This window comes from Nyctereutes procyonoides, unplaced genomic scaffold (assembly GCF_905146905.1).
Source record: "Nyctereutes procyonoides isolate TBG_1078 unplaced genomic scaffold, NYPRO_anot_genome, whole genome shotgun sequence".
NCBI lineage: Eukaryota > Metazoa > Chordata > Mammalia > Carnivora > Canidae > Nyctereutes > Nyctereutes procyonoides.
The window spans coordinates 50,538,949-50,563,909 of NW_026575047.1; the positions used below are offsets into that span (position 1 = coordinate 50,538,949).

General features: G+C 44.2%; 1 protein-coding gene across 3 annotated transcripts in view; it reads right to left on the reverse strand.

Annotated features, from left to right (window-relative positions):
• The window catches only part of TTC23 (tetratricopeptide repeat domain 23), a 93,340-nt gene that overhangs the window by 11,915 nt on the left and 56,464 nt on the right, over positions 1–24,961 (reverse strand). For 2 of the 3 annotated variants that reach the window (XM_055326318.1, XM_055326320.1), the window contains exons 7-9: positions 21,013–21,118; positions 10,537–10,664; positions 5,651–5,800 (exon numbers count right to left, since the gene is read on the reverse strand). In XM_055326318.1, the coding sequence (XP_055182293.1) occupies positions 5,651–5,800; positions 10,537–10,664; positions 21,013–21,118 (384 nt within the window). The remainder of the gene's footprint in view (positions 1–5,650; positions 5,801–10,536; positions 10,665–21,012; positions 21,119–24,961) is intronic. The other variant, XM_055326321.1, reaches the window with a different exon arrangement.

Consider the following 24,961-nt stretch of genomic DNA (forward strand, 5'->3'; position numbering starts at 1 on the left):
GGTTAATGAGGCCAAACTGAAGGGAAAAAAATTGCACTAACTTCCACTGCAGACTTTGGGAGTGATGAAACCTGACAGTTTCTTGAAGCTGACCTGATTTTAAGCCCTGTGGATGGGCATGGGGCCTAGAGCAGTAATCTCAACCTTCCCCCAAAAGCTAAAATGCAGATCCTTGGGCTCCTGGACTCCTGCCCCGGATGCAGATTCAGAAGGTCACCCTGATGCAGGGCTTTAAGATCCTATACTTGGTGAACAGTTGGTAATAAGGAAAGCATGTGGGCTTAAAAGGAACCTGCCCATAGACAACTTACTTGTTTCCAGGCGCTTCAGGCCCCTTGCCTGTAAGACAGGACTACTTGGGGCACCTAGGTGGCTCAGGTCATGATCCTGGGGGTCCAAGGATCGAGTCCTGCATCAGCCTCCCTGCAGGAAGCCTGCTTCTGCCTCTGCCTCTCTCTGTGTCTCTCATGAATAAATAAATAAAATCTTTAAAAAACAAACAAAGAAACAAACACAGAGCTACTAACATCTGACTTGCAGGGCTGCAAGAATTGGGAATGATGTATGGGCTGCCCTGGGCAGCAGCCAGCCTGGCCCCAAGCCTGTGGGTCGATAGTGGTACCTGCCCAGCTCCACTGGGGATGGTGGGACTTTGTGAAGGTTCGAGTGGCCCCTGCCCAAGTTTCTTGGGCATTTGGTCACATTTGCCAGCTTGCCCCATGCCTGGGGTCCCTCCCCCACCTGGAGTTGAGTGGCCAGGCTGAACCCTCGGAAGAGGAATCACAGTGGAGACTCCTTCCCAAGGGCAGGCAGTGCCTCGGCTGGGAAAGCTCTGCCCTCTCCTCCTCCTGGTGCACCCTGGCACCCTGGACTCCACTGGATCTGCTGCTTTCCAAGACAGCCTCGCTTCCTCCCCTCATTCTGTCCCCGGGACAATGTCGGGGGAAGAAAGTCTGGGTGTTGCTGTTACCTCCATTTCACAGATGAAAAACCTGCAGCCTCTTGTCTCAATTCCTGGCCCATTCCAAGCCATTCTCAATGTTGTCCTCACTATGATTTTTTTTTTTAAATCTGAAGTATAAATATAGATCCGTGGTCTATATTATCTGCTTAAAATTCCCTTCTTGGCTTCCAGCTGCTTAGAGCAATGTTCAGGAAACCTCTTCTGCAAAGCACCACAAGGTAAATATTGTGGGCTTTGTAGGCTGAGAGACAAAATTGAGGCTTACGGTGTAGGCACGTATGTAACAAGAGAGAGCAAATGTCCTCAAGTTTGTTTTATCAGTGAAATTATGAGTAGGTTGTTTTTGTAATCTAATTTTACTAAGGAGAAGAATGGGTTTCTTTTTTGGTGCAGGTGAGATTTCACTTAGTGGGGGTTCAATTAGTGCTCCTTCTACTCCAGTCAATTTATGATCACCTATAAAATGATGACAGGTTTTAGGACTATCTGCAAAAACCATTTTTAACTCAGCTTATGTCCTTAACTATAATGAAATAAACACAGGCAGTGAAGTGGCCGTTGTTTGGGACCCCTGCTTAAGGGATCAAGTCTCAGCCCCTTAACCTACAACCATGGCTGCAGGGAGCTGCCCCCATGTCTTTCCCAGATGATTCCTGAAACATGGTCAGCACCATCTAGTTTGTGCTTCTTTAACAGGCTTCACTCTCTTGCCCCTGAGCCTCTTCTTCCACTCCATTTCCAACCTGGGAATTCCTGTCTCTGTTAGGCTACACTCTTTTTCAGGACTACTTATCCGTGGACACCTACCCTAAGCCCCTTCCCTCCCCTAGATCCCAGGGTGGACCTGGACAATTTAGCACATGCTATTGTAGTTGGGGGTTTACAATCTGTAACTCCTTCACTCTCCTTGGGATGCTCTCAAAGGGGTAGCTACTCCACGCCCACTGTACGCATTGCACGTGCTTCAAAAATAGGGAGGGGCTCCACGGACCCTGTCTCAGGTCTTCTGACTATGAGGCTGTGTTTCCTGCACTATCTCCACCCTGGACCACCCAGCTGCCTTGAGGGCACCATGTTCTTACAGCTTACCCCGCCCCTGGCCTCAGCTGACTGATCCAGAGTGAGCACTGGGTTCAAGCCAGGCTTATAGACCTTTCCCTGAGAACTTTCAAGCTGGGACTGAGAAATGGCACAGGGATAGGAAGTAAAACTCTGGAAGGCTGGCAGCCATGATCTCCATCTTGAGGGGAGACACAACCATGACAGAGGAGGAAGAGGATGTGCATAGAGAAGCAGGCAGGAGTTCTGGACAGAGAGAGCCTTGCAACATTCTCCTGAAGCTCAGCTACATCCTGCTCTGCTAATCATCTGCCTATTGGCCCTTCCTTGGAAACCACAAAACAGACACCCATTTATACCTGAGCTAGTTTGTTTTCTGTCAGTGATAATCCAAAGACTCCTTCTTATCCTGATCTTGGCATTCTCCCCACTATGCCACTGGTTCCCAAATGTTTTTAAGCATAGGAAGCCCTGGTTCAAATAAAATCTTACTGAGGAGCCCAAGATGTGAACTATGTGAAATGTAGAACAGATGGTGTGGTCTGTACTGCTTGGTGCCAAATTTCCACTCTGACAACTCCTGACTTTGCAATCAATGCTGAGACACCTATCCTTTTAGCCTCATTTTTTTCTCTTTGTAAACAAAACAAAACAAAACAAAACAAAAGAAGCAAAAAAAACAGAATTAGAGGTATCCAACTCTTCAGGTTGCTATAGGGCTTAAATGAGTTAATATATGTAAATTGTTCAACCCAGGGATATAAAAATCGGTCAATAATTATTAGCTCAGAAGTAAGGGATAGAGGAACCCAGGGCAACTGCCACCTTCACTGCCCTCCTCATTCTTCCCTCAATAATGTCTTTGGTACACGTATAATGTTCAAATTATCTGAAATGATTTGTTTAAATAAATTACAGTACTAGCACAGAGAAGGTGCCGATAACTACTGTTGACTAAGTGATAATAGTTATATGTATCATCTTGTTAAAAAATAGGCACCACTCATGTTCCCAGATCTGATGCCTTCTGCAAAAGTCCTAAGAAGAGAAGGCTCAATGCATAGGGCAGCCTACTCAGAACTAAAGTTAATTCTTTTGGTTTGGTCAGTTATGTTACTTAGAGGTTCTCAGGTTTTCCCCTTTTTCAAAATTAATTCATGTAATGAAAACACAACATGACAAAACTTATGAGATACATTTAAAGCAATAAGAAAAGAAAAAGTTACAGCCTAAAAGCACTATCTCAGGAAAAATGACAACAAATGAATTTAATTCCCAATTCAAAAAGATAAGAGAAAACTCCAAAAAGGCAAACAAAATAAGTCACAAAAAAAGAAGTAATAAAGATAAGATCAGAAATTAGTGACAAAGAACAGGAAGGTGATTGACCTATGGAGTTTGAAAAACTGACAAAAAAGACAAACCACTAACTCAGTCATTGAAAAGTGAGGAAATTCAAATATAAAATGAAGAAATTAAATGGGAAGGTAACTATTAAAAAAGTAGAAATTTTAAAAATTCATGAGATTACTTTGTAAGTCAATTAAAATGCAAATAAATCTAAAAAAATGATAGTGAAATAGATAAATACAGGTTAATAAAATGACCTCATTGGAGATAGAAAGCTTCAACAGAGCATTTTTTTTTTTTTTTACAGAGGAATAGAGAAGACTGTCAAGAAATTCCCTGCCATCCAAAAAAAGCAAGCCTAAAGAGCTTCATTGGAGGTACAAAACTTCAAAGACTAGATACTAGTTTTAGTGCGTGTAAATTCCTTCAAGCATAAGAAATAAAGGTAAACTTCCAAATTATTTTTATGAAGCAAATATAACATTGTACTTAAACAAATATCACTTACCAATACTGGTGCAAAAAGTCCTAAAATAAATGTTAGCAAACAGAATCAACATGTTGAAAAAATAGTTCAATAGGACCAAAGGGGATTTACTCCAGGAATGCAAGGTTGGTTCAATGTTATAATATAATACACCTTTGATAAAATCCAGCATTTATTTCTATTAAAAAAAAACACTCATGAAAATAGAAACTGATGAATACTTCTTTATCAGGATAAAATATATAAAACTTAGTCCAAAGCCAGAATCTACTATATGAAGAATCACTAGAGGCATTTCCACTAAGATCAGAACAAGACAAGGATGCCTATTATCTACACTATTACTTGTTTTGTACTAGAGGTACAAACCAATGCAATCAGACAAGAGAAATCAGTTAGAAGCATAAGAACTGAAGCATAAAACAGAAAGTAAAACTAACTGCAGATGATGTAACAGTACACCTGAAAAACCTGAAAGAACCAATGCTCAAATTAACTGAAACAAGAAAAGAGATAAGCAAGCTAGCAGAATATAAAATAACAGAGATAAACCAATAGTTTGCATACACATAGACACAAGCAGTTAAAAGATATAATAGAAAAGATATAATTATAAACTCCGTTTATAATAGCATTAAAGAAGAGGAAATGCTTAGAAATCAGCCTAATAAGAAATGTGCAGAACTTATATAAGGAACACTTTAAAAATGTGCCTGAATGATACACAAGTAGACATGAACAAATATAAAGACTACCCCTTGTTCTTGGGTAGAATAACTCCATATCATAAAGATGTCAGTCCTCTTGAAGTTGTTATAAATAACACAATGCTCCAAAAAAATTCTACCAAACTTCTTATAGAGCTAGAGAAGTTGATTACTAAAATTCACATAGAAAAATAAATATACAGGGATGCCTGGGTGGCTCAGTGGTTTAGTGCCTGCCTTTGGCCCAGAGCCTGATCCTGGAGTCCTGGGATCCAGTCCCACATCGGGCTCCCTGCATGGAGCCTGCTTCTCCCTCTGCCTGCATCTCTGCCTCTCTCTCTCTCTGTGTCTCTCATGAAAAAAAATAAATAAAATCTTAAAAAAAAAAGGAAAAATAAAGAAAAATAAATATACAAAAATGTCTAGAAAGCCTGATACTCTAGAGAGATAAAAAACCATGCACCGTTCAGGGAGTTGAGTCCTACCAGCTATTAACCCATACTATGAAATCTCTATAATTGAGATAATGACACACTGGAATTTGAGTAAACAGAGAGACAAATAGAAGAGAATAGAAAGCTAGGAATATACTCAAGTATATATAGAAGGGTAGTACATGATGAAGGTGTTCTCTTAAGTCATTGGAGCACAGATGGGCTCTTTAATAAAATAATGCTAGGCAACTGGGTAGCCATTTGAAAAAAAGATAACATTGGATCCTTACCTCACACCTTCCATACAGACAAACTTCAAATTTAAAAAGAAACAAACATATAAATACTAAAGAACACACACAAGAATTCCTCCATAAACTGTGTGTACAAAAGGAGTACAATAAAAGATTGATAAAATGCAGTAGGCAAAATTTTAAAAATATTTGCGTGGTAAAAAAATAATTGATAATTCATCTAACAACATAGGTGTATAAGTGGATTACTGTACTGTTTATCCAAAGACTGTTGGCTTAGATTGACTGTGAAAGTGGTGTCATCTTACCACATAAGCCTCTGTTAAAGTTTCATTTAAAAACAGCATGGTGGAGGGAGAGAATTTTCTCCATATTAGTATTGGCTCCAGCTTTACCTTCTTCAGTTTCTTGTGGGCCCCACTGTGGTTCCCCTGAGCCAGGTCGGTCCCACCCAACAGCCGGTACGTCTCTGCCACCTTGGGACTGAGGTCACCAAATACTGCCACTTTGGCTTCCAAGGACTCTCTCAGGATTGAGGTTGCTTTCTGTGAAAGGAACAAAAGCTAAAGTTTGGTAAGAAAGTTCAAAGGCTGATAAAGATCAATGCCTCTTAATAAAATGGTGTAACTGGAGGCTGCTGAGTGGCTCAGTTGGTTAAGCAACTAACTTTTGGATTCAGCTCATTAGCTGGATTCAGCTTATGAGCCCCGAGTCAGGCTCCACACTCAGTGGGAGTCTGCTTGGATGTTCTCTCCCTCTGCCCCTTCCCTCACTCATGTACTCTCTCTTTCTCAAATAAATCTTTAAAAAAAGAAAAAGAAAATGATGTAACTGATGTGTATTTTCCCTTTTCAGGGGTAGTGTCTCATGAGCTAGGCCCACTTTCCTCTTTAAACAGGACACAGGAAACAGCATGGATGGGGACAGAGAGGTGTTAACTCTGGAGAGAGAATGCATGAACGACACTTGGAGAACAAAGCCACTTCAGATATTACAGGAATTGATTCAGCTGAGTATTAGGAGCAGATGCTAACATCTATTGTGTCCTCTATGTGCCAAGAACTGTGCTGGACAGTTTACCTGTGTGAGGGCATTTAATTCTGTCTCCTCTAGATAAGTACAATTTTAATCCTCACTGAACAGAGGAGGAAACTGAGGCACAGAGTGGTCGAGAAACTTACTCAGGATCAGACAGCTCCGCAGGGGCAGACCCAGGATCTGAATCTGGCCAGTAATTTTAATTCTTTTCAGTGATGTTCTTACATAAGCAAAAGTCAGAGTTTCCTGGCAATTTAGGTCCTTACAAAACATCCAGAACATATTCCAGGGTTTTCTATTTCTCATAAGAAATAGTTTAGGAAACCAAAAGGAAACATTCTAACATGGAGAAAAATTAAATACGTTTGATATTTTGTTTGGTTTATCAGATTTACTTACACCAACGCGGAATAAAAAACATGAGTTGGTCAGAAACCAGTATCTTCTGACATTAAGCTCTTTAGTCAGACACCAAGATGTACAAAGGGAAAGCCCTGCCTGTCCATCCCTAACATTTCTCCTGAATTTCTCCCATACTCTTGTATAGGAAAGCCTGACTATGGCTATAGAATACAAATGCTGACTTTGAGAGCCAAATAAGTCTGGAACCAGTTAAAGGGCTTTCCCCACCGAATAGCCCTGAAGACATCCTGATAAGCGCTCCAGAGACAGAAGGAGCTGGCAAAGCTTTACACGTTTTATTGGCAATAATATGAGTTAAGTGCCAGGGAGGGGTGAGGGGTGTGGAGCAGCGAAGGCATTGATGATGCAGAAATAATTTCTTGGTAGAAAGATGAAATCACATAGGAGCAGAGAAACTGTAAACTGTGAAGTGTGTGACCTACCTCGGTGCATGGGGAACTTGCCTGATGCTAAAGCCTATCATGTCCTTTGTACTGCGATCCATTCCCAGCATCTCTGAGCAAGGATTTGGGATGGCGCAGGTGCTAGACTTGGCAACTTGTCCATGCAAATTGATTGTCAGGTTTTGAGGAGCCAATGATAGAAAGAAGAGCCAGATTCTTTTTCTAAATGAAGCTTTCAATGCCATTTATAGCCTGATTGGGGAAACTAGAGAGAGACATGCATGAACTTGAACGGCAGGTGGAGAGGGCCATGGAAGAGAGATGCCACATGGGTGGACTGACTGTGTCAGTCTGTTAAAGTTAGAACAGCTTTATGGAGAGGGATGAAGGAAAAATAGGACCTGGGTGGGCTGAGGAGAAGGCATGGGAAACTGGGAGCCCAGGTATGAGGTAGGAGAAGGACAGGGTCAGCCCTGAGGGCTCATCTGACTCTAACCCAGAGAGTAGGAAGGGAAACAAGGCATGAGTCACAGGATGGGCTGGTGGTGGTGGAGAGCTTTCATGCCAGGCTCAGGAGTTTTGATTTTCTTACGGGGAGTAAGAAGCTGAAGAAAGTTCTTGAGCAGGAAAGTAGCTAAACTAGAAGATAAACTCACACAAATGGCAGAGTAACATTTTACTTTAAAAGGCATTTTCCTTCCCAAAGATCACCTTCCTGTTAGCACAGGATTCTGCTCATGTATGGGTTGTGACCACATCCGGGGTAGTCTGAGCACGGGGCCGTGCTCATGCCTGGGACTGTCATTGGGCCCAGCCTTGTTGGTCAACTCTGGCTAGAATCCAGAAAGAGGGCTGCGACCAGGGTGAGCACCGTGCAAAGCTACCACATTCGGTTGGATGGGTTGTGTCATGCACAAGGGCAGGAAAATGAGGACAGCTGAAATCCAGCCTGTGTGCCGCTCTCCAAGCAATGTGCTCTGGCACAAGCTGCATCGACCTGAAGAAGACACAGCTTTTTCTATTCTTACCAGGGCACCAGAAGGGCTGGCAGGGGATTGAACAAAAAGAGCCAGTTTGCTAAAATCTCCAAGAGAGGTTGAGGGGAACGAGGTACATCTTTTAGTTCAGTACCACTGATGTGGGTGACTAGGGCAAGGGCAGTGAAGTGTGGCATCAGTGACAGACACCAGGGCAGGATGCCAGACAAGAACAGGGGAGAGGGCAGATGTCCTGTGGTAGCCAGAGCAGTCAGGTGACCCACAGCCAAGCACCCATCCACCCATCTGCTCATCTGGCTAACCATCATGAGCAAGAGGATCCCTGCTCTCACCGAATTCAGTCTAATCACGGGAAAGATAGTACATATCCACACAAAACTTACTATTCTCATTATATTGTTTATTATTCCTATACCATGCTTACCATATTGTTTTTTAATTTATTTATTTGAGAAAGAGCGAGACCTTGAGTGGGAGAGACAGAGGGAGAGGGAGAGCATCCCAAGCAGAGCCCAACAAGGGGCTTGATCTCACAACCCCAAGATCATCACCTGACCCGAAACCAAGAGGCGGATGCTCAACCAACTGTGTCACCCAAGCACCCCTTATCACATTATTATGTCAAAAGGATTCTATGATGAACAACAATGGGAAAAATCTAATGAAGAGTGGGGAAAGGAATCAGGAAAACTGATGAGTCCTCAAAGACAGATCTGCATTAGCTAAATCAGTGAGGATTAGAAAGGCCAACGTGGCCAGAACAGATTAGGGGAGGGGGGAAAATAAGACTGGAAATGTCAGCAGAATCCAGATCATGTGGCAGGTATTGTGAGATATACAGGATTCTGATTTATTTTAAGGGCATTGAGAAGCCACTGGAGTATTTTGCAAACAGGGGTTCATGGATCAGATCTGCATTTTGAAAATATCACCATCACTTCCTTATTCATAATGGATGAGAAAAAGGCAAGAGTGAAAAATGCAGCTGGGGGACCAGAGTCTGAGTGGTCCAAACAGGAGGTGACGATTGGCAGAGGTGGATCTGGCAACCAGGACATTTTAGAGGTTAAAATGACTGATGAGCTGGAAGGGGGAAGGCATGATATGGGCACACTCCCCCTCTTCCCCTCCAGGCTTCTGACCTGAGTACTCTCCAGAGAACTTCTACAGATATTCTAGAATGTGAGGTCCTTGGAAGGCCCCTTTCTACTTAGTTGAGTGATCCAGAAAATCATATAAGCTCCATTTGTTATGGTTACTGTCGTCCTACTTTGGCCTGAGGAACATGGATGCATCTATATTAAATACCTATTTTCCAAGGGGTAGTAGAAGGGGAGGCGGTGGGGGCATGAGGTGACTGGGTGACGGGCACTGAGGGGGGCACTTGACGGGATGAGCACTGGGTGTTATACTACTATATGTTAGCAAATCGAACTCCAATAAAAGAATATATATAAAAAAAAAAACCAAATAAACCCACGTTCCGTAAACTCATATCAATTGAGAGAATGGTGCGGGGAGTTAAGGGCTAAAATCTCCAAGAGAGGGGGGAGGTCTACAGAACAGCAGAAGAAATAAATGTTTTTTATCTCAAGGATTTGCCTTGATAGGTTAAAGTTGAAAACAGATATACCTATATAAATCAAGCCGCAGCAAGTGGCTTTTTGGTAGCTGGTTTTGCATGGAATAAGTTTCCAAGGGTTTAATTAAGTGAATATAAACTCTGGGTCGTCTTCCATTTTGACATAAAGCATATAAAGCATACAAGCCATAAAAAAGCATGCTTGTATGGTTCAATGGACCACGAGCTGTAACCTCTGTGCTGCATAGTTCTCATTAGATATGTAAATTCCATCTATAACCCAAAATAAGGAGAGAGGAATCAGGCATATTATCTACCACCCCCTATCCCAGACATAACTGCAGGCTATGATAATCAGGGTCTGCCCATTGGGTTTTCAAGGTTTCTAGTCCTTTAAGATCCTTTGTGGGGGGGGTGAGGTGCATGGCATTCTATTCTCATGAATAGTTTTCATTTCCCCAGACTGAGTATCTGGGAGCTGCTGAGAGAGGCCACCTGGCTTTATTTATCCCTGTCCCAATGGGAGCTTAGCACATGCCTTGGACATGTAGGCTTAATGGCTGCTTGCAGAGTAGAAAGAGTAGCCCTTTGTTTTTTTTTTTTGTTGTTGTTGTTGTTTTGTTTTTTTAAAGAATTATTTATTTATTTATTCAGAGAGAGAGAGGCAGAGACACAGGCAGAGGGAGAAGCAGGCTCCATGCAGGGAGTCTGATGTGGGACTCAATCCGGGTCTCCAGGATCATGCCCCGGGCTGCAGGCGGCGCTAAACCGCTGCACCACGGGGGCTGCCCAAGAGTAGCCCTTTGTATAACAACTCATGTAAATTAACTAGTCAACTCTGATCCAAACTCACTTACCTCTTTTTGTCCTATGACTTGTAGAAAATGGCAATAATCATCTTGAATTGAAAGAAATTTGGCTTTTCCCATTCCTTCAGCATCCTTAAGATTCGCCATGCTCTCTTGAAAATACTGCTCGGCCACATCTGAAGAAAAGTACCATAACAACATTTGAAGATTGCTTATAGATTTGAAATGGAAACAGGATCAAAATGCTTTTAGTGGTGGCGAACTATTTGAAAATAATAAGTATTTAGACAAGAGGACCTAGTTAATCTACCTGTTTCTCAGCAAAGATTTAGGTCTCAGAAGGATACAGCAGTTTACTTCCCTTGGTTTTCATACATTTTAGCTCTCCAGCAATATGGTAAGCAAAGCTAATGCAAACGGGGAAAATAGTCCCCAGACCTGAACACATTGGTATAGTTTTCCGGTCGATTAACCATTAATTCTTCCTTTAACTCTGGTTGCTGCTCACTGAGGGGAGGGCTCCAAGGGTCCACTTACTTTAATGGACTCTGTTATCTTAGAACCTAGTTTTACAACATTAAAATTTGGGAAAATATGGTTGATATGCCATTGAAGGAAGAAACTCAATCATTCCAAACATATAAACATACTGATTATAATACAATGAAAGTATTTTTAAATATATGCCAATCTTGAAAGCAAGAAAAGGAAAACCTCAGGTATAGAAAATGAAGCAACTGGAAGCCAGAGCAGTGAGTGGAGGCTGAAGCAGAATAGTCCATGAAGGTATGAGAAAAAAAGGTATATTCTATAAGAGTAAGGACTGGAGATGAGGCCTGAGGACTCTGTGTGGTAGGAAGATGGAACAGAGCTCCCTACAAAAAGGCAGCGCAGTAGGCAGAATTCTAGGATGACACCATATGCCCCTCATCTTTGTCTAGTTCCTCCCCTGTGATGGTGAGTGAAACATGCTAAAATGATGAAATATTACTCCTGTGATGAGGTTATGTAAGAAAAATAGCATCTGAAGCTGGTACACCACACAGGGGGCAGGTACATGTGTGAGGTCTCCATCTGCATCACCTACTTGGTTTGGAAATTCTGAACCAAGAAATTAACTAGGAATGAGTCTGAAACTGGAGAAATCATAGGGTACCAGCATAGAGGCTAGCAAATTTATTCTGTGAAGGATCAGATGTATATATTTTAGGCTTTGGGGGCCACCTGGGCTCTGTCTCAGGTATTCAACTCTGCTGTTGAGGCACAAAAGCTTCCATAAATGTATGGTAACACGTAAATGAATGGTCATGGCAGTGTGCCAAGAAAACTTTATTTACTAATACAAGTGGCAAGTGGGGCCAGCCACCCCTGCTCTAGCAGAGGAAAATGCGGTATCTTTCTATCTTGGGAGCAAACACGGGATTCCCCCTGAAGCACCTGCTGTGGACCACCTTACTGCGACACATGACAAGCATACAACTACTGCCAGAGAAGATTACGACCCACATATACAGTGGTCTACTCGACATTTCCTCTTGAAAATCTCACGTGTATCGTGTAGTGCAAATAGATATGGGCAAAAAGATAAAACATAATCTGCTTCTTTATATTTCTTCTACATGTGCTTATTTCCCCCTTATCATCTCTAATGTTGTATTTGTGCTTCCTCACTATTTTGATTAGACCAGCTAATGTTTTATCTAAATTCATGTTTTTTCCAAAGTATCACCCCTTGAATTCATCTTTCTCATATGGTGATGTGAGTGCCAGGTGCTTCCAGAATGGCCTGCATGAATACAGCACTCCAGAACTCACGGAGGAGCAGGAATTGGGTCAGCCTGTGCAGCGAGAGTGAGTGTTCCCAGGGCTGCACTTTGAGGTTGCCCAGGTTTGGGCTCTGCCTCTGCCGCCTGCTAGCTGTGTGCCCCCACATCACTGACCTTAATGCCCTTGTCTGAAAAGGGGGAAACTAGTACCTTCTTTATAGGGTTGTTGACAGCAGTAAATGGGTTCATGCATGTAAACAACTGAGGACATGCCTAACACCTAGTCCATGCTCAGTAAATGGTAATCATTTAAATTCAGGGACAGCTTTGAGGATCGTGGTCATGGACCTCTCTTGCTCATGCTAGGAAGACCAGCAGGCACACCAGAAGCAGAGCGGGACATTAAGACATTACGAGGATGAGAGCTCTATGAAGACAGAGTGGTCAAAACGCAGAGAACACGGGGCTTGTGTGTACTGCAGGCATGCCTAGAGAGTTCTGAGAACACCTAAAATTCACCCTGATCATGCTCCCTTTAGAAAGGAGACAAGTCAACATCCGCACAGCATGTCTATTGAATCCAGTCCACCTAGAGAAAAGTTAGGCCTGAGAATAAGTAAGTTTCATTTCTCTGCAAGGTCTACTTTGCTTGGCACCTAGGCCATTGCTGGATGGAAGCAGGAATTCTGCTGTGAGGTGAAGTCTTCTGGAGAGATCTCAGCGCCAGCTACACTGCCCCCTCCCTCACCCCCAGAGTTTGTACGGAGACAGAAGTTGATTGAACTGGAGTCCCCTGTTCCTTTCTTTCAATGGGGCTCTGTCCACTGCAAGACCAGTAGGTGTATCTCTGAGTATTTACTCAGAAGTTTCTCTTGGTAGGAGAAAATTCTACCAAGTAGAAAATCTCTTTACTTGAGTAGACTCATGGAAGAAAGCATCGCAGATTTAATGCTCCAACTAAGTATTAATTTTGGCTACTCTGATAATCTTGTGACAGCAAATGTGAGGATGATGTGGCGTTTATTCTGTCGATTTTAAAAGCATTAGAGAGATGAACATGCCAGGTCTAAAAATTAACAAGGATAATATGGAGTGGAGGACTCTGGCTATTTTGATTTTCTGTCTAATTGGGAATTAGCCAAAGAATCTGAGCTCTTCTTCTAGCGTAAAGATCTTTCTGAGTCTTTGTTCCCCTGAGATGAGCCCATACCACCAAGACTGACAGATGTCCAGGGCGTAGGAAGGGGTTGCGGCTGGAAGAGGAGGGACTGAGTTTCAGACCCTAGGCTTTAGCAGAAGTGGTGCCCCACTCAGACAACGGGGCAGGCAAGAGGGATGGGAAGCATTTCCCTCCCCTTCCTGAGTAAGGAGCTGGTCTCTCAGACACAGAACACAGCTGTGCTTAATACCCTTCTAGCCCCTTACTTGTAATGTCCTCCCACCTCTTAGGATATCTTCCTCCCAGCAGTCATATGCTGACCAACTTAAGTTGGTCCTCTAGCCCTGAGTACCACATGCCCCCTTCCCTTAGCGTGGCTGATCTCACAGAGATGCTGTGAGAGAGGATGTGATGCGGCTCAGCCTAACTCCAGCTAGTGCCTAAATGGCCCAACCTCTAACTCAGGAAGGCCTATTCATACTTTCCAAAGAGGATAATCATTAGCATGCATGGATCTCTGGAAGAGGGAGTGAAAGGAAAGGAGGACGGGAGGGAGGGAAGAAGGGATTAATTACTGAAATTAAGGTTGGGGGGGGGTAACTGAAGTGAACACTGTGAGGTCCTAGGCCAGGTGGGATGGCAGAGCCGTCTCTGCCCAGAAATCTGCTCTCTGCAGGTGCCGCCTGCAAGGTCGCTCATCAGATGGAGTGAGGATGGAGGAGGGGTTCCTGATAGCTGTTGTCCCATACAAGTGGGCCACAAGTCAGGCATCATGTCAGGGCCCTTGTAGATCAGCACAGCCTCGAGCTGGGGAACAGAGGAAGGTGTAGGCATCCACTGTGGGTGACTTCCCTGTCTCTAAATTTGAAACTACTTTTTCTTTACCTGGGATACAGGAAAACTGCTTTATTGCAAGACCCTGATGTATTTCCCTCACCTGTCTAACCCAAATTAGGTTTTTGAACTGGGAACCACATGATCAAGTCTTTTCGGGGAGAGCAAATTTATCCTGTTATTATAGCTAAGGAGTTACTCCCTGATAAGCAGTTTGTTTTTCCGGGGGTGAGCACCCCACTGGACGTCCATCTCGGACAGGTGACAACAGGATTTTCCAGAGAGATGGAAGGTCAAACAGGGTGGGGAGATACCACATACCCCTGCACCCTGAAGCCATGAAGCGCCAGAGATTTCAGTACTCTTACAATGGCCATCCCTAACTTTAAAAACATCTTCTAGAATCATCTGCAACCTGATGCCTGTGGCCTGGCAGGAGATGAGGTCATTTTCTAAAGCACAGAAGCATGACATAGCTTGTAAATCTGAGCCCTGGTAGCACAGGTGTTCCCAGGCCATGAATCTTCTCCCATTTCCACTACAACACAATGTTCAGTTTGTCTGTGAGTTAGAGTGAGGGAGGAAGTGTGGCCTGTTGGGCAAGGGGGCTTAACGTCTCCTGGAGGCCCTGCTGACTCTGTTCTGTCTCTAGTTCATATACAGGCAAAAGAAAAATCCCAGGCTTTGTTCAAAGTGCAAGAGGATTGCAGGGTTACAATCTGACATACTGGAGGTTAGAAGGCTTTTAATTCCAAAAAAATTCCAAAAAAAAAAAAAAAAAAACAAAAAAAAACCAACCAAACAAATTCCAGTAACCCTGGGCTCATTTTCTTGAGGCTGTGCTAAGGCAAGAGCTGAACAGTGAGGATAGCTTTCATCAAGAGGGAGGCCTGCGTGTACAACGTGACAATTATCTTTTGTTAACAGTCTTAGGAAACAGGCTGTACTCCATACTCACTGTAAAAGCATTAAGGACCATAGGGAACCTAGCCTGGCAGTAACCCAGAGGAGCTCCATCACCTAGCAAACAGACTAGACCCATTTAGACACTATTGGGGGGGTGCCACAGACTCTGCATAGGCAGCTGACGCGAGGTCACCTACTAGCCCTGGTGGGGGTGGAGGGTGAGGGTGGCCTGAGGGCATAGGAAGCCCAGGTCAGGCTCGCCCCTCACCTCAAGGCCTTCAGTGGTCCACACTGGAGACCCTTTTTGGGAAGAACACTTTCAGAGGCCCTGGACATGGCTTCTGAGTGGCAGACCTGCCTCGGCTTACTAGCCGGGCAATCCCAGGAAGTCCAAAGCCATCTCTGAGGGGCAGGTTGGCATCAGTGGTTTCTTCACCACCTACTGAAGATAGTGGGAGGCAGGGTGAGGCTTCTTCTTTGGCCTCGCCCACCACTTGCTCTCTACAGCTTCCCCTATCTCACATGGTCTTTGGGGCACAGAGTAGGCATGGATGCTGACATCTGCTTGTGGAGCTCAGAGGCAGGCCAGGCCCAGGATGGCTGGGCATTTTGTAACAAGAAACGGGCCTTGCCTAGGAGCCAAGGAAGGGTCCCTCGGAGCACACAGGGCTCAAGGGGGATGTGCAAAGGCTGAGGAGGGGAGGAAGATGGTGAGGGAAAGAATGAGGAGGAAGAGAGAGAGGTGGCTGGGTGTTGCCAGCCATGGCTTACACTCATTTCCCCCAGCAGGGCTGTGCCACACACCCCACCTGGAGGCCTCTCCAGGTTGGAAGTGGGGTGGGGGAAACAGTCAGGGCAGTTGAGGAGGGCCACAGGAAGGTGAAGGACACCTGACTGTGGCTTCTCTCAGGTGGCTATGTTACCTGATAGGAGTCCATCAGGGCTGGGCATGTGTGTGTATTCCAGAACCGGTCTGACTTACTGTCTCCATGGGACACACATGGCCCAAGAAGTATCCATCACCCAGGGGACATGGAATGAGCTGGGGGGTGGGGTAGGACCCAGAAGGGAGGCAAGCTGAGAAGGAAGAAGGAAGGAGGAGGAAGAGTTAAGAAATGGGAGGATCGTGGAAGTATATAAAATAAGAGACATCATCAAGACACAATGTCTATTTTATGTCTGCTGTGAAAAATGTGGGGAGAGCCTAGGATAAGTGGGGGCCAGGGAGATTTATATATTTGTGCATAGGGAATTACACCTTGGGAATGCACCCCATGCTCATGAGTCTGGTCCACATAGCCAGGGATCCCACCCCCTGTCCCCAAGGCTCCAACAGAGCTCCTTCCATTCTGCTGTGTCTGGACCCAACAGAGCTCAGGCTACAGATGGAGCCACTTCCAAACAAGGCCGCCTGTGCTCAGCAGGCTCTGCCTCTCAAAGGCTTACACTGAAATGCACTTGGCTTCTGCCCATTTCATTTTAATATCCTTTAGGAGAAGAGTTATAAACACAAGGCCAATGCCCTCAACACTTAGCAGGGTTGGGAGAGCTGTTAATACCAAGTTTGTCTATGGCTGCTCCGGGATGCAGGCCAGGCTCAGGTTAGTGACATTCCAGGCGCCTGAATTGGAAGTCCTTATGCAATCACAATCCTTCGTGACTTCTAGGGCAGTTTTGTCTGCATAAGGAATGCAGGAAAGGCACAGAGCAAAGGGATTAGCTTGAGCATAGAGCCTGAAACACGCCAGCTTCTTGACCAGAGACACTTCATTTGTCAGAGGGCGATGCCTTCAATGGGCATTTAGCAAGCAGGCTACGGAGAATCCCCAAATGAACAACTTTTCTCATTAAAGATTCTTTAAAAAAAAAAATCTGTACTCTGCATAGACAGGTTTAAGAACAGGGAAACTGAGCTGAGGTCCTTATGCACTTGGATTTCCTGGGCATTTGGTGAAACATGCAGATTTGCTCCCAGGGGATCTGGCTGTGATTTCTGAACTTAGTGACTAAAAGTCCAGGTCATAGTTCTGCCATCCTGGGTGAAAGCCAACTAGTGTGTGCATGTGTATGTGTTTGAGGGGGTGGCCTCCCTTTAGTTGTCAAAGATAAGTTCCAAACTCCCCCCTCTAATTCCCCCTTGCTAGAGGCAGCAGAGGCCTAGCCTAGAGAGCCCCCCAGCCGTGGGTGGGCTTCTTTTGTTCCTGCTGAGGGGGCATAGGCCTGTGAGGAGGTAACAGAGGGAGGACATGAAACACCAGGCTCCCTGCAAGCCTCCCACAATGGGGATGCGCCTGCCTGGGTGAGGCCCTCGTTCCTGCTTCCAGAGGCACACTAATTTTATGCTTGGAACATGGGTCTTCTCAGCCCGCACCACATTCAGGCACTGTGGGTAAGAGCCAGAACAATCTCTGTATCTTAAAATGCTGGAGGAGCAGTCGATTTTCCATAGCCTTTCCTATAATTGCCATCAAGGGAACCAGGATTCTGATACATATGGTTTTCAATCTGGTTCACACAGTGGGAAGAGTTGGGTGGGGGGATTCTCTTTGCCTGTGTTTGTTTCTGTCGTGCCCATTTTGATGGTCGGTTTGAGGCCTTGGGGACAAGGGCTGTGCTGCCCTTTGCACTTGCTCCAGGGCTTCATGCTGCTGCCCAGCAAGCAGCTGTTGTGATCTAGTTTCACTGCCCAGTTTCACTTAGCGCTGACTTGCCTTTAAGGCTTCAGTAAATTTTCTTCCTGATGGCACCAGGGTGATAGCCATTTCATGTGTTTTCTGATTCATAGAAGCTGAGCCTGAGAAGGGCTTGTCTAGACATCCTATGGACTCATGGGGACTGTGTCCTTTTTTGGGCAGAGCAGTGAGTAGACAATATAGTTTGACCGAAGTGGCAGGTAGGGAGAGTGGGCTGTGTTAGCTCACTTGTAAAGTGGGAGGTCATGTCCTGCCTTTAAGTTGTTGAAAGGATTAAATGAGCACATGCATAAGACTTCTAGCACCTACATACAGGGCCAGCTTGACTCCTGCTACTATTGTCACCGTTAACATGATCTTACCATGATTCCTGCTACCTACATTTCTAGCAACCAGTCCACTCGGCAGAAGTGACCCCCCCTTCCCTAGTCTAAAGCCAATTGCAGCTCCACGCTCCTGGTGAAAGTTTTCTTCCATCTCTACACTCCTCCTATAGTTCAAATTCTGACTGGCAAGTCAGCTTGTGGGGTTCAGGCCACCAAAGGCAGAAGGGGAGCTGAGACCCTGTGCATGCTCCTAGACTGGCCCCCACCCATCTCTCTGGGCTGCCTCCGCTCTTCTCATGTCCTTCCTCTGTCCCAAATGCCACAGACTCCTAAGCAGGCCTAAAGGGAGGCAAGCAAGGAAGGAGAAGGGGCATGTGCAGCCCTTTTAATATAATATAAAGTCAAGAGCCTGGGTTCAGGGGCACCTGAGTGGCTCAGTGGTTAAGCATCTGCCTTTGGCTCAGGTCGTGATCCCAGGGTCCTGGGATTGAGTCCCGCATCAGGTTCCCCACAGGTATCCTAATTCTCCCTCTGCCTATGTCCCTGCCTCTCTTTCTGTGCCTCTCATGAATAAATAAATAAATAAATAAATAAATAAATAAATAAATAAATAAATAAATAAATAAATAAAATCTTTAAAAAAACGTCTAGGTTCAAACCTGTTACTCCCTGGCTATGCGCCCTTGGGGAAATTACATATCTCTGTGCCTCAGTTTCTCCACCAGAAACTGGAAGTACTTACACCAATCTCAGGGAAATACTGTGGGGATTAATTGATTTAACAGATGTAACTGGTTAGAACCATACCAGAATACACCAGGAAAGCATTAGCTGTTACTATTACTATTCCTGTGTGAGGTCACTGAATTCTCAAAGATCTTGTTACTACTGTCATTCTCAGTTACAATACACTATATTTAGACTAAAAAATGTAAAAAAAAATATGGATTATCTGCTTCTGTGAATCATGCAAAGCAGAGTGGCCTAACTTTGCAGCTAGAGGGAAAAAACATTTCAGGACACAAGTTCTACTGGACCTGACCCAATCCATCCATTTATTAACTAGCTGAGATGCTGGCAAGCTGGAATCCTTCCAGGCATAGAGGGTCTTTGGGCCTTGGTCTCCTCTAGCTGTTTGGTATTCTCTTTCTGAGACTTCACCCAAGACTTCCCCATCCCCACTCCACCAGTTTAAATGCTCAGAACCCTCCAGTTGTCTTGAACCCACGAGCCCCAGAGGATGGCAGGAAGGATCTGACAAGCACATTACACACCTGCTGTCCAGGTCAGACATTACACGTCTGACCCTCACGCTTGTTTTGCCACACTCAGAGCCAGAAACATATTTGAGTTAGTTACCATCAATTATACATAAAAATCTAGATTTTTGCCTTCTCTTGAAAGAAGTGACAGTGATAGGCTAGAGCCCAGAGATCACTGCTCACTTAACAGGGCATGGCCTCTGCAGTTTGCTACAGTCCTCAGTGCTCTGTATTGTCTCTCTTATGTTACAACCAACAATAGCTGCCATTTCCAATTGCGCTTGCTGCTCCTACTGTACTGTCAAGACTATCTGTGTCACACTGCTTCTGTGGTTCTGAGAGACACGTAGATTTGTGACTTCTGCTAGTCAGATTTCCGTCAGACATGTGTTGGCATCTTAACTGTCTTAATTATTGGCAATGGAAGGTTCTTCCCTATTAATTCCTTATTAAAGTAATTTTCAGTACCAATAACCTGGTTAAAAAGACCTGCCGGCTCTTGGAAGGTTCTGAAGTCGATTGTTTTATATGGAGTATTTCAGAGAGAGAGAATCCGAAAGTTTGCCTGCCTTCTCGCTCTATTCCTAGATAGGCTGCTCTAAAAAGGTCCTCAAAGCTCCAGGAGACCAGAATGAGGAGTCTGTAAGGCAGGATGGACAAGATGGGTAAACCTCAATATACACTCCACCAGCTCCTCCCTGGACTGGAGCCCCTGCCTGGCCCTGGGATCTGTGCAGACCAGGCTGCTCACAGAGGTGCCCCTTCATCCTTGCCTGCCCGCCAGCCTCTATATCCTAGCCCAATTCTTGCTTCCTGGACCCCAACTATTCTGGATCTCAATTTTAGGCCTGTTGGCACATTGGATCTTATTTTATTACAGTACATGATTATTTTCATCTTATTGGAATACACCCCTTAGTCTTCTGGATGATGAGTTATACTGTTTCTGAATATTCTGATAAAAAAAAGTCACTGGAATATGTGTTATCCATCAACAGAGGCACACTGTATGCTCTGTGTCCAGAATGCTGGATTAAAGAACTCCCCAGGCTCACTGCTCTACCTATTCCATGGGGCTAAGAAAAACCATATGAGTCATAAATGGCAGCTTCCTCTTGGACTCCCAGAACCATGTAAGTTCACGCTGATGGAAAACTCAGTCCTGTGAAAGTCTGTGGGCTGGGATTCTGACAAGTCAGGTCTGTTGCCACAGTAGCGCCACAACAATTTTTAAAAATAGATCACCTTTGAAAGCAGAGCAGATTTCCCTGTAATCCCATCATAGATTCTCTGGGGCTCTTAACAGCTCCGTTTGGATGAAGATTCACTTTATTTCAAAGTAAAAGATTAGAGAAAGGCCGAATAGGACAGAAGCCAAAGGCCACTGGTGAAGCTAACACAGTGGCACAGCTACGTATGGCCATGTAAAGCCACCAAAGCTCGGCAAAGGATCGCGATGTCACAGCTCAGGCCACCTGCTCACCCCTCCTAAAGGCAGCTGGTTTACAGGCCCAGCAGCATGCCTGCAGGACAGGCAGAAAGCAGGCAGCAAGGGACGCCCACAGGCTTTGCACTCACCATGGTGCTCGGGTCTCCCAGAAGCGATGGAAGCGTGGGCGACAAAATGTGCGGAGACTGCTGCCTCCTCTTGAGAGGGGTTTTTGCTTAGCACGATGAGATGTGCCTGTCATCAAGGAAAGAAGAAACATGTCTGTGTTGGCGGCAGCAACAGGGAACTAACTGTTTTTGCAGTGATAAGCAGAAAGCCAAGGAACTTCCTAGCTAGCTAGATGATTCTTAGGAACCTGGATTTTATTTTTTAAGATTATTTGAGAGAGAGAGAGAGAGAGAGAGAGAGAGAGAGAGAGAGAGAGAGAAAGGAGCAGCAGACTCTCCACTGAGCTGGGAAATGATGTGGGGCTAGATCCCAGGACCCTGGGATTATGATTTGAGCTGAAGGCAGGTGCTTAGCTGACTGAGCCACCCAGGCGCCCCAGACCTGGATTTTTTAAAAAAATTTTATTTATTTATTCATGACAGACATGGGGGGGGGGGCAGAGACACAGGCAGAGGGAGAAGCAGGCTCCATGCAGGGAGCCCAACATGGGACTCAATCCCCGGTCCCCAGGACCACACCACCACAGGCGGTGCTAAACCGCTGGGCCACCCCCAGACCTGGATTTTAAAAGCATTGTGAAGTAGAGAAAGAAAGGCTGAGTCCAGATGGTTTGAAGCTGTGAGCAGGGCTCTTCCCTAAGTATATCATTTAAAAGTCTACTCCTGAGTGTGGTATCAGCCGAGGGGATATGAGGAAGCTGGGAGAAAGGTTTCAGGAAGAAAGGAGATGGGTTATGGAGTGCCAGTGCTGTGCAGAGGAGGTGAGCAAGCACAGCCCCCTGCCTGCCCTCAGCTCAGAAGGGGGACTCAGTGAAGGTATTAGCAGCCTCTTCAGTGCCTGATCCAGCAAGACAATTGGCCTGCATCCTCTTCAAACTGGCCCATGGGGCTGCCTGAGCAGAGAAAACAGCTCAATTCCTTGAAAATAAAGCCCAATTTAAAATTATTTAAGAGAAAAAAATAAAGCCTATGATCCCAAGAATATAAAATAATGATAATCCTCTCAAAAAGAATACAAAATACGTTTCTCCAAATAAAAAGATATCAAATAAAAGAGAAAATAAATATATGTTGAGAAATATATAAGTATACAATATACAAGAAGATATATACTCATTTGACTGTTGACATTTAAGTTTTTAAAAATGCTATAAGTAATAAGGTTATATTCATTCAATAAACACATAATGACCGATCACCTAGGGCAGGAGAGGCCAGGAGCAGAGTGTGGGCAGCAAGAAAAGGCCCCATGACTTTAGTGAAAATGCACTAATTCGAGATGGTAGGTAGTTCCCAATTAATTGTACTAGAGTACTGTGAATTTTTAAGGAGAAATGCCAGATTGGGACAGGCAAGACATACTAGTAGTAACTAAGATTCCTTTTTCACTTGTAGTATCGATTTTAATTCCCTCCTTTTTTTTTAAAAAAAAAAAAAAAAGCTTTTATTTATTTCTTTGAGAGAGAGAGAGCAAGAAAAAAAAGAGAGAAAGAGAGAGAAAGAGAGCAGGATCAGGGGAAGGAGCAGAGGGAGAAGCAGACTTCCTGCTGAGTGTGGATCTCATTGCAAGGGCTGGAGGGGCTCCATCCCAGGACAGATCATGACCTAGGTGGAAGGCAGAGGCTTAATCACTGAGCTGCCCAGGCGCCCCTCAATTTTAATTTTCTTAACAACTTTTGCTATCCATGTTTTGTAGATGAGAAAGCTGAGGTTGCAGAAAGGGTGACTTGCCCAAGATCACTCACAGCTAATAAAGGATGGAGGTAAGACTCTGACCTTGATACTCAGACTTCAGATTTGTTTTTTCTCCCACCTGGACCCCTGGTGGCAGACACCACCAATTGATGTCAGCACACTCCCCCAGAGAACTGATTCATTCAGCCTCTAGGAGCTAAGATTAGTCCTGGGGAGCTGGTCTAGGAGATAAAGCCACACCATTAGAACTTTCTAGTCCAGACCAAGCAGTGAGGTCAAAGTCATAGAGACGGTCCTCTCATGATCAGCTGAACACCATTTCTGAGTTGATAATCAGGGTAGATGCGAGACTGTCACCTCATTTGTCATATGTTAAAATTAACTGAGTTACTTGCTCTAGACTTTTTATGACAGGGGCTACTCCAAATCAAGATTGCTGGTAATAACTTTAATTATTGTGTTAGAAAAACCAGAATTTCATATTCATAAATGTTAAGAATATCCTTTATCTTAAAACTACTTTTATTATTATAGGACATAAATAAATTGAACAAGTAATTTTGGTGACCTCCCAATTAGTCATTATCCTCAATTTGGCCTGAAGCTTTGACTGGAAAGCACTTTTCAAATAATGCTCACTCCAAAAAGTAAAGACAATTGGAGCCACAGGGATAGAATCAAAGCATCACATGTTCAGAGTTTGCAGAGAGGACAAAAGAGAGAGGAAAAGCCTGCCCCACCCCAAATGCAAACTGAATCCTGTTTATTCGGTGTTTTCCCTGGTTAACTATCTCCACAATCAACCACTGAGGAGGGCACCCAGCAATGCCAGAAAACATTTAACTCATAATGTTACAGAGACTTTTAACACACAGTACTTTAGATTTATTAAAACCCAAATTCAAGTTTAAAAAGATTTTGTATTTGTTTTCCACTCAGTATTATAATTCAAGGCAACGTCAAAGATAGGTATCTATCAAAATTATTTTCAAATGAATAATTACACGTTCTGAAAGTTCTGTAGGTCACCTTTTGCCTTTGGAGGCAGGAAGCAAAATCTTCCAAGAGCAAAATGCTCACAATATCAAGAAAGTGGATCCTGAGAGCTTAAGGGGGTCTAAATTTCAGAAAAATTTTCATAACCTCAATATTTTTCTGTGAGATACTAATAGAAGCAAACATTTATTATTCATTTTTCAGAAACTCAATCCCTGATCTAATTTATATTTGATGTTCATGAAGCTTCTAAAAATCATATGCTGGTTTAACATTGAGGGAATAGTGGGCAGGAAAGGGGAACCATGATGTTTAAATTGTGCAAGATTAGCATCTCATTGACTCAGTAAAATTAAATTCAGTTTAATTTAATGCAGTCCTATTCAATTTACCTTAATTTTTAAATGTTTTCTACACACCAGATTGTGTCCTTCATCACTCTTGGGGCCTTATCACAGCTTATTCTGTGCTACCTCTGGACCACGCAGCTCACAGACTGCCTCCCACCCCCTGGCTCTATCATGTCCTGCCACAATCAAGTCCATGCAATTTCTAGTCCTCTATCCACTGACTATCCATCACATCCTTCTCACTATCCATCTGCCCCCTCCTGTTGTCCCCTTCCCTTCTTGGCCAGCTCGGAGCTCACCACCCCTCACTGTTGATATAAAAAAATGCCCTCAACTTCTCTGAAGCATCATTTCAAACAGAAAAAAAATGAAAAAGGGGGAATCATCTAAATATCCATGAGAGGAAAATGAATATATTGTGGTTTATTTATACAGTGATTGAACTCTACCTATGTATGTTAACATGGTTACATTTTAGAAACATATCAGTGAGTGGTAAAGTAACTTGCAAAAGGTTGCAAACATCATGGCACCATTGAGTTTCAAGTCTCTGTTTTGAAGCAGAAAGCAAAAACAAAAGCAAACCCAAAACTCTTTCATTTCAAACAGAATCTTCCATGTTCTCTAAAATACAGAGCAGGTAAGGGTGGAGCTGCTCTTACTGGAGCAGGTGGAGAGGGCCTAGAGGCTCACCCAGCTGCCCCCACCTGGCTGCCCGCAAAAGATCTTCCATGGAACCCGAGGGCTCCGGATGATGCAGGCTGAGAACCATAGCTCCACACCATACAGAAGGCCTTCCCAGGGAGTAAGTGCAAAGGCAGTTGACAGAGCTAGTGATTAGATTACCCAATTTCCCAAACAAAACCACT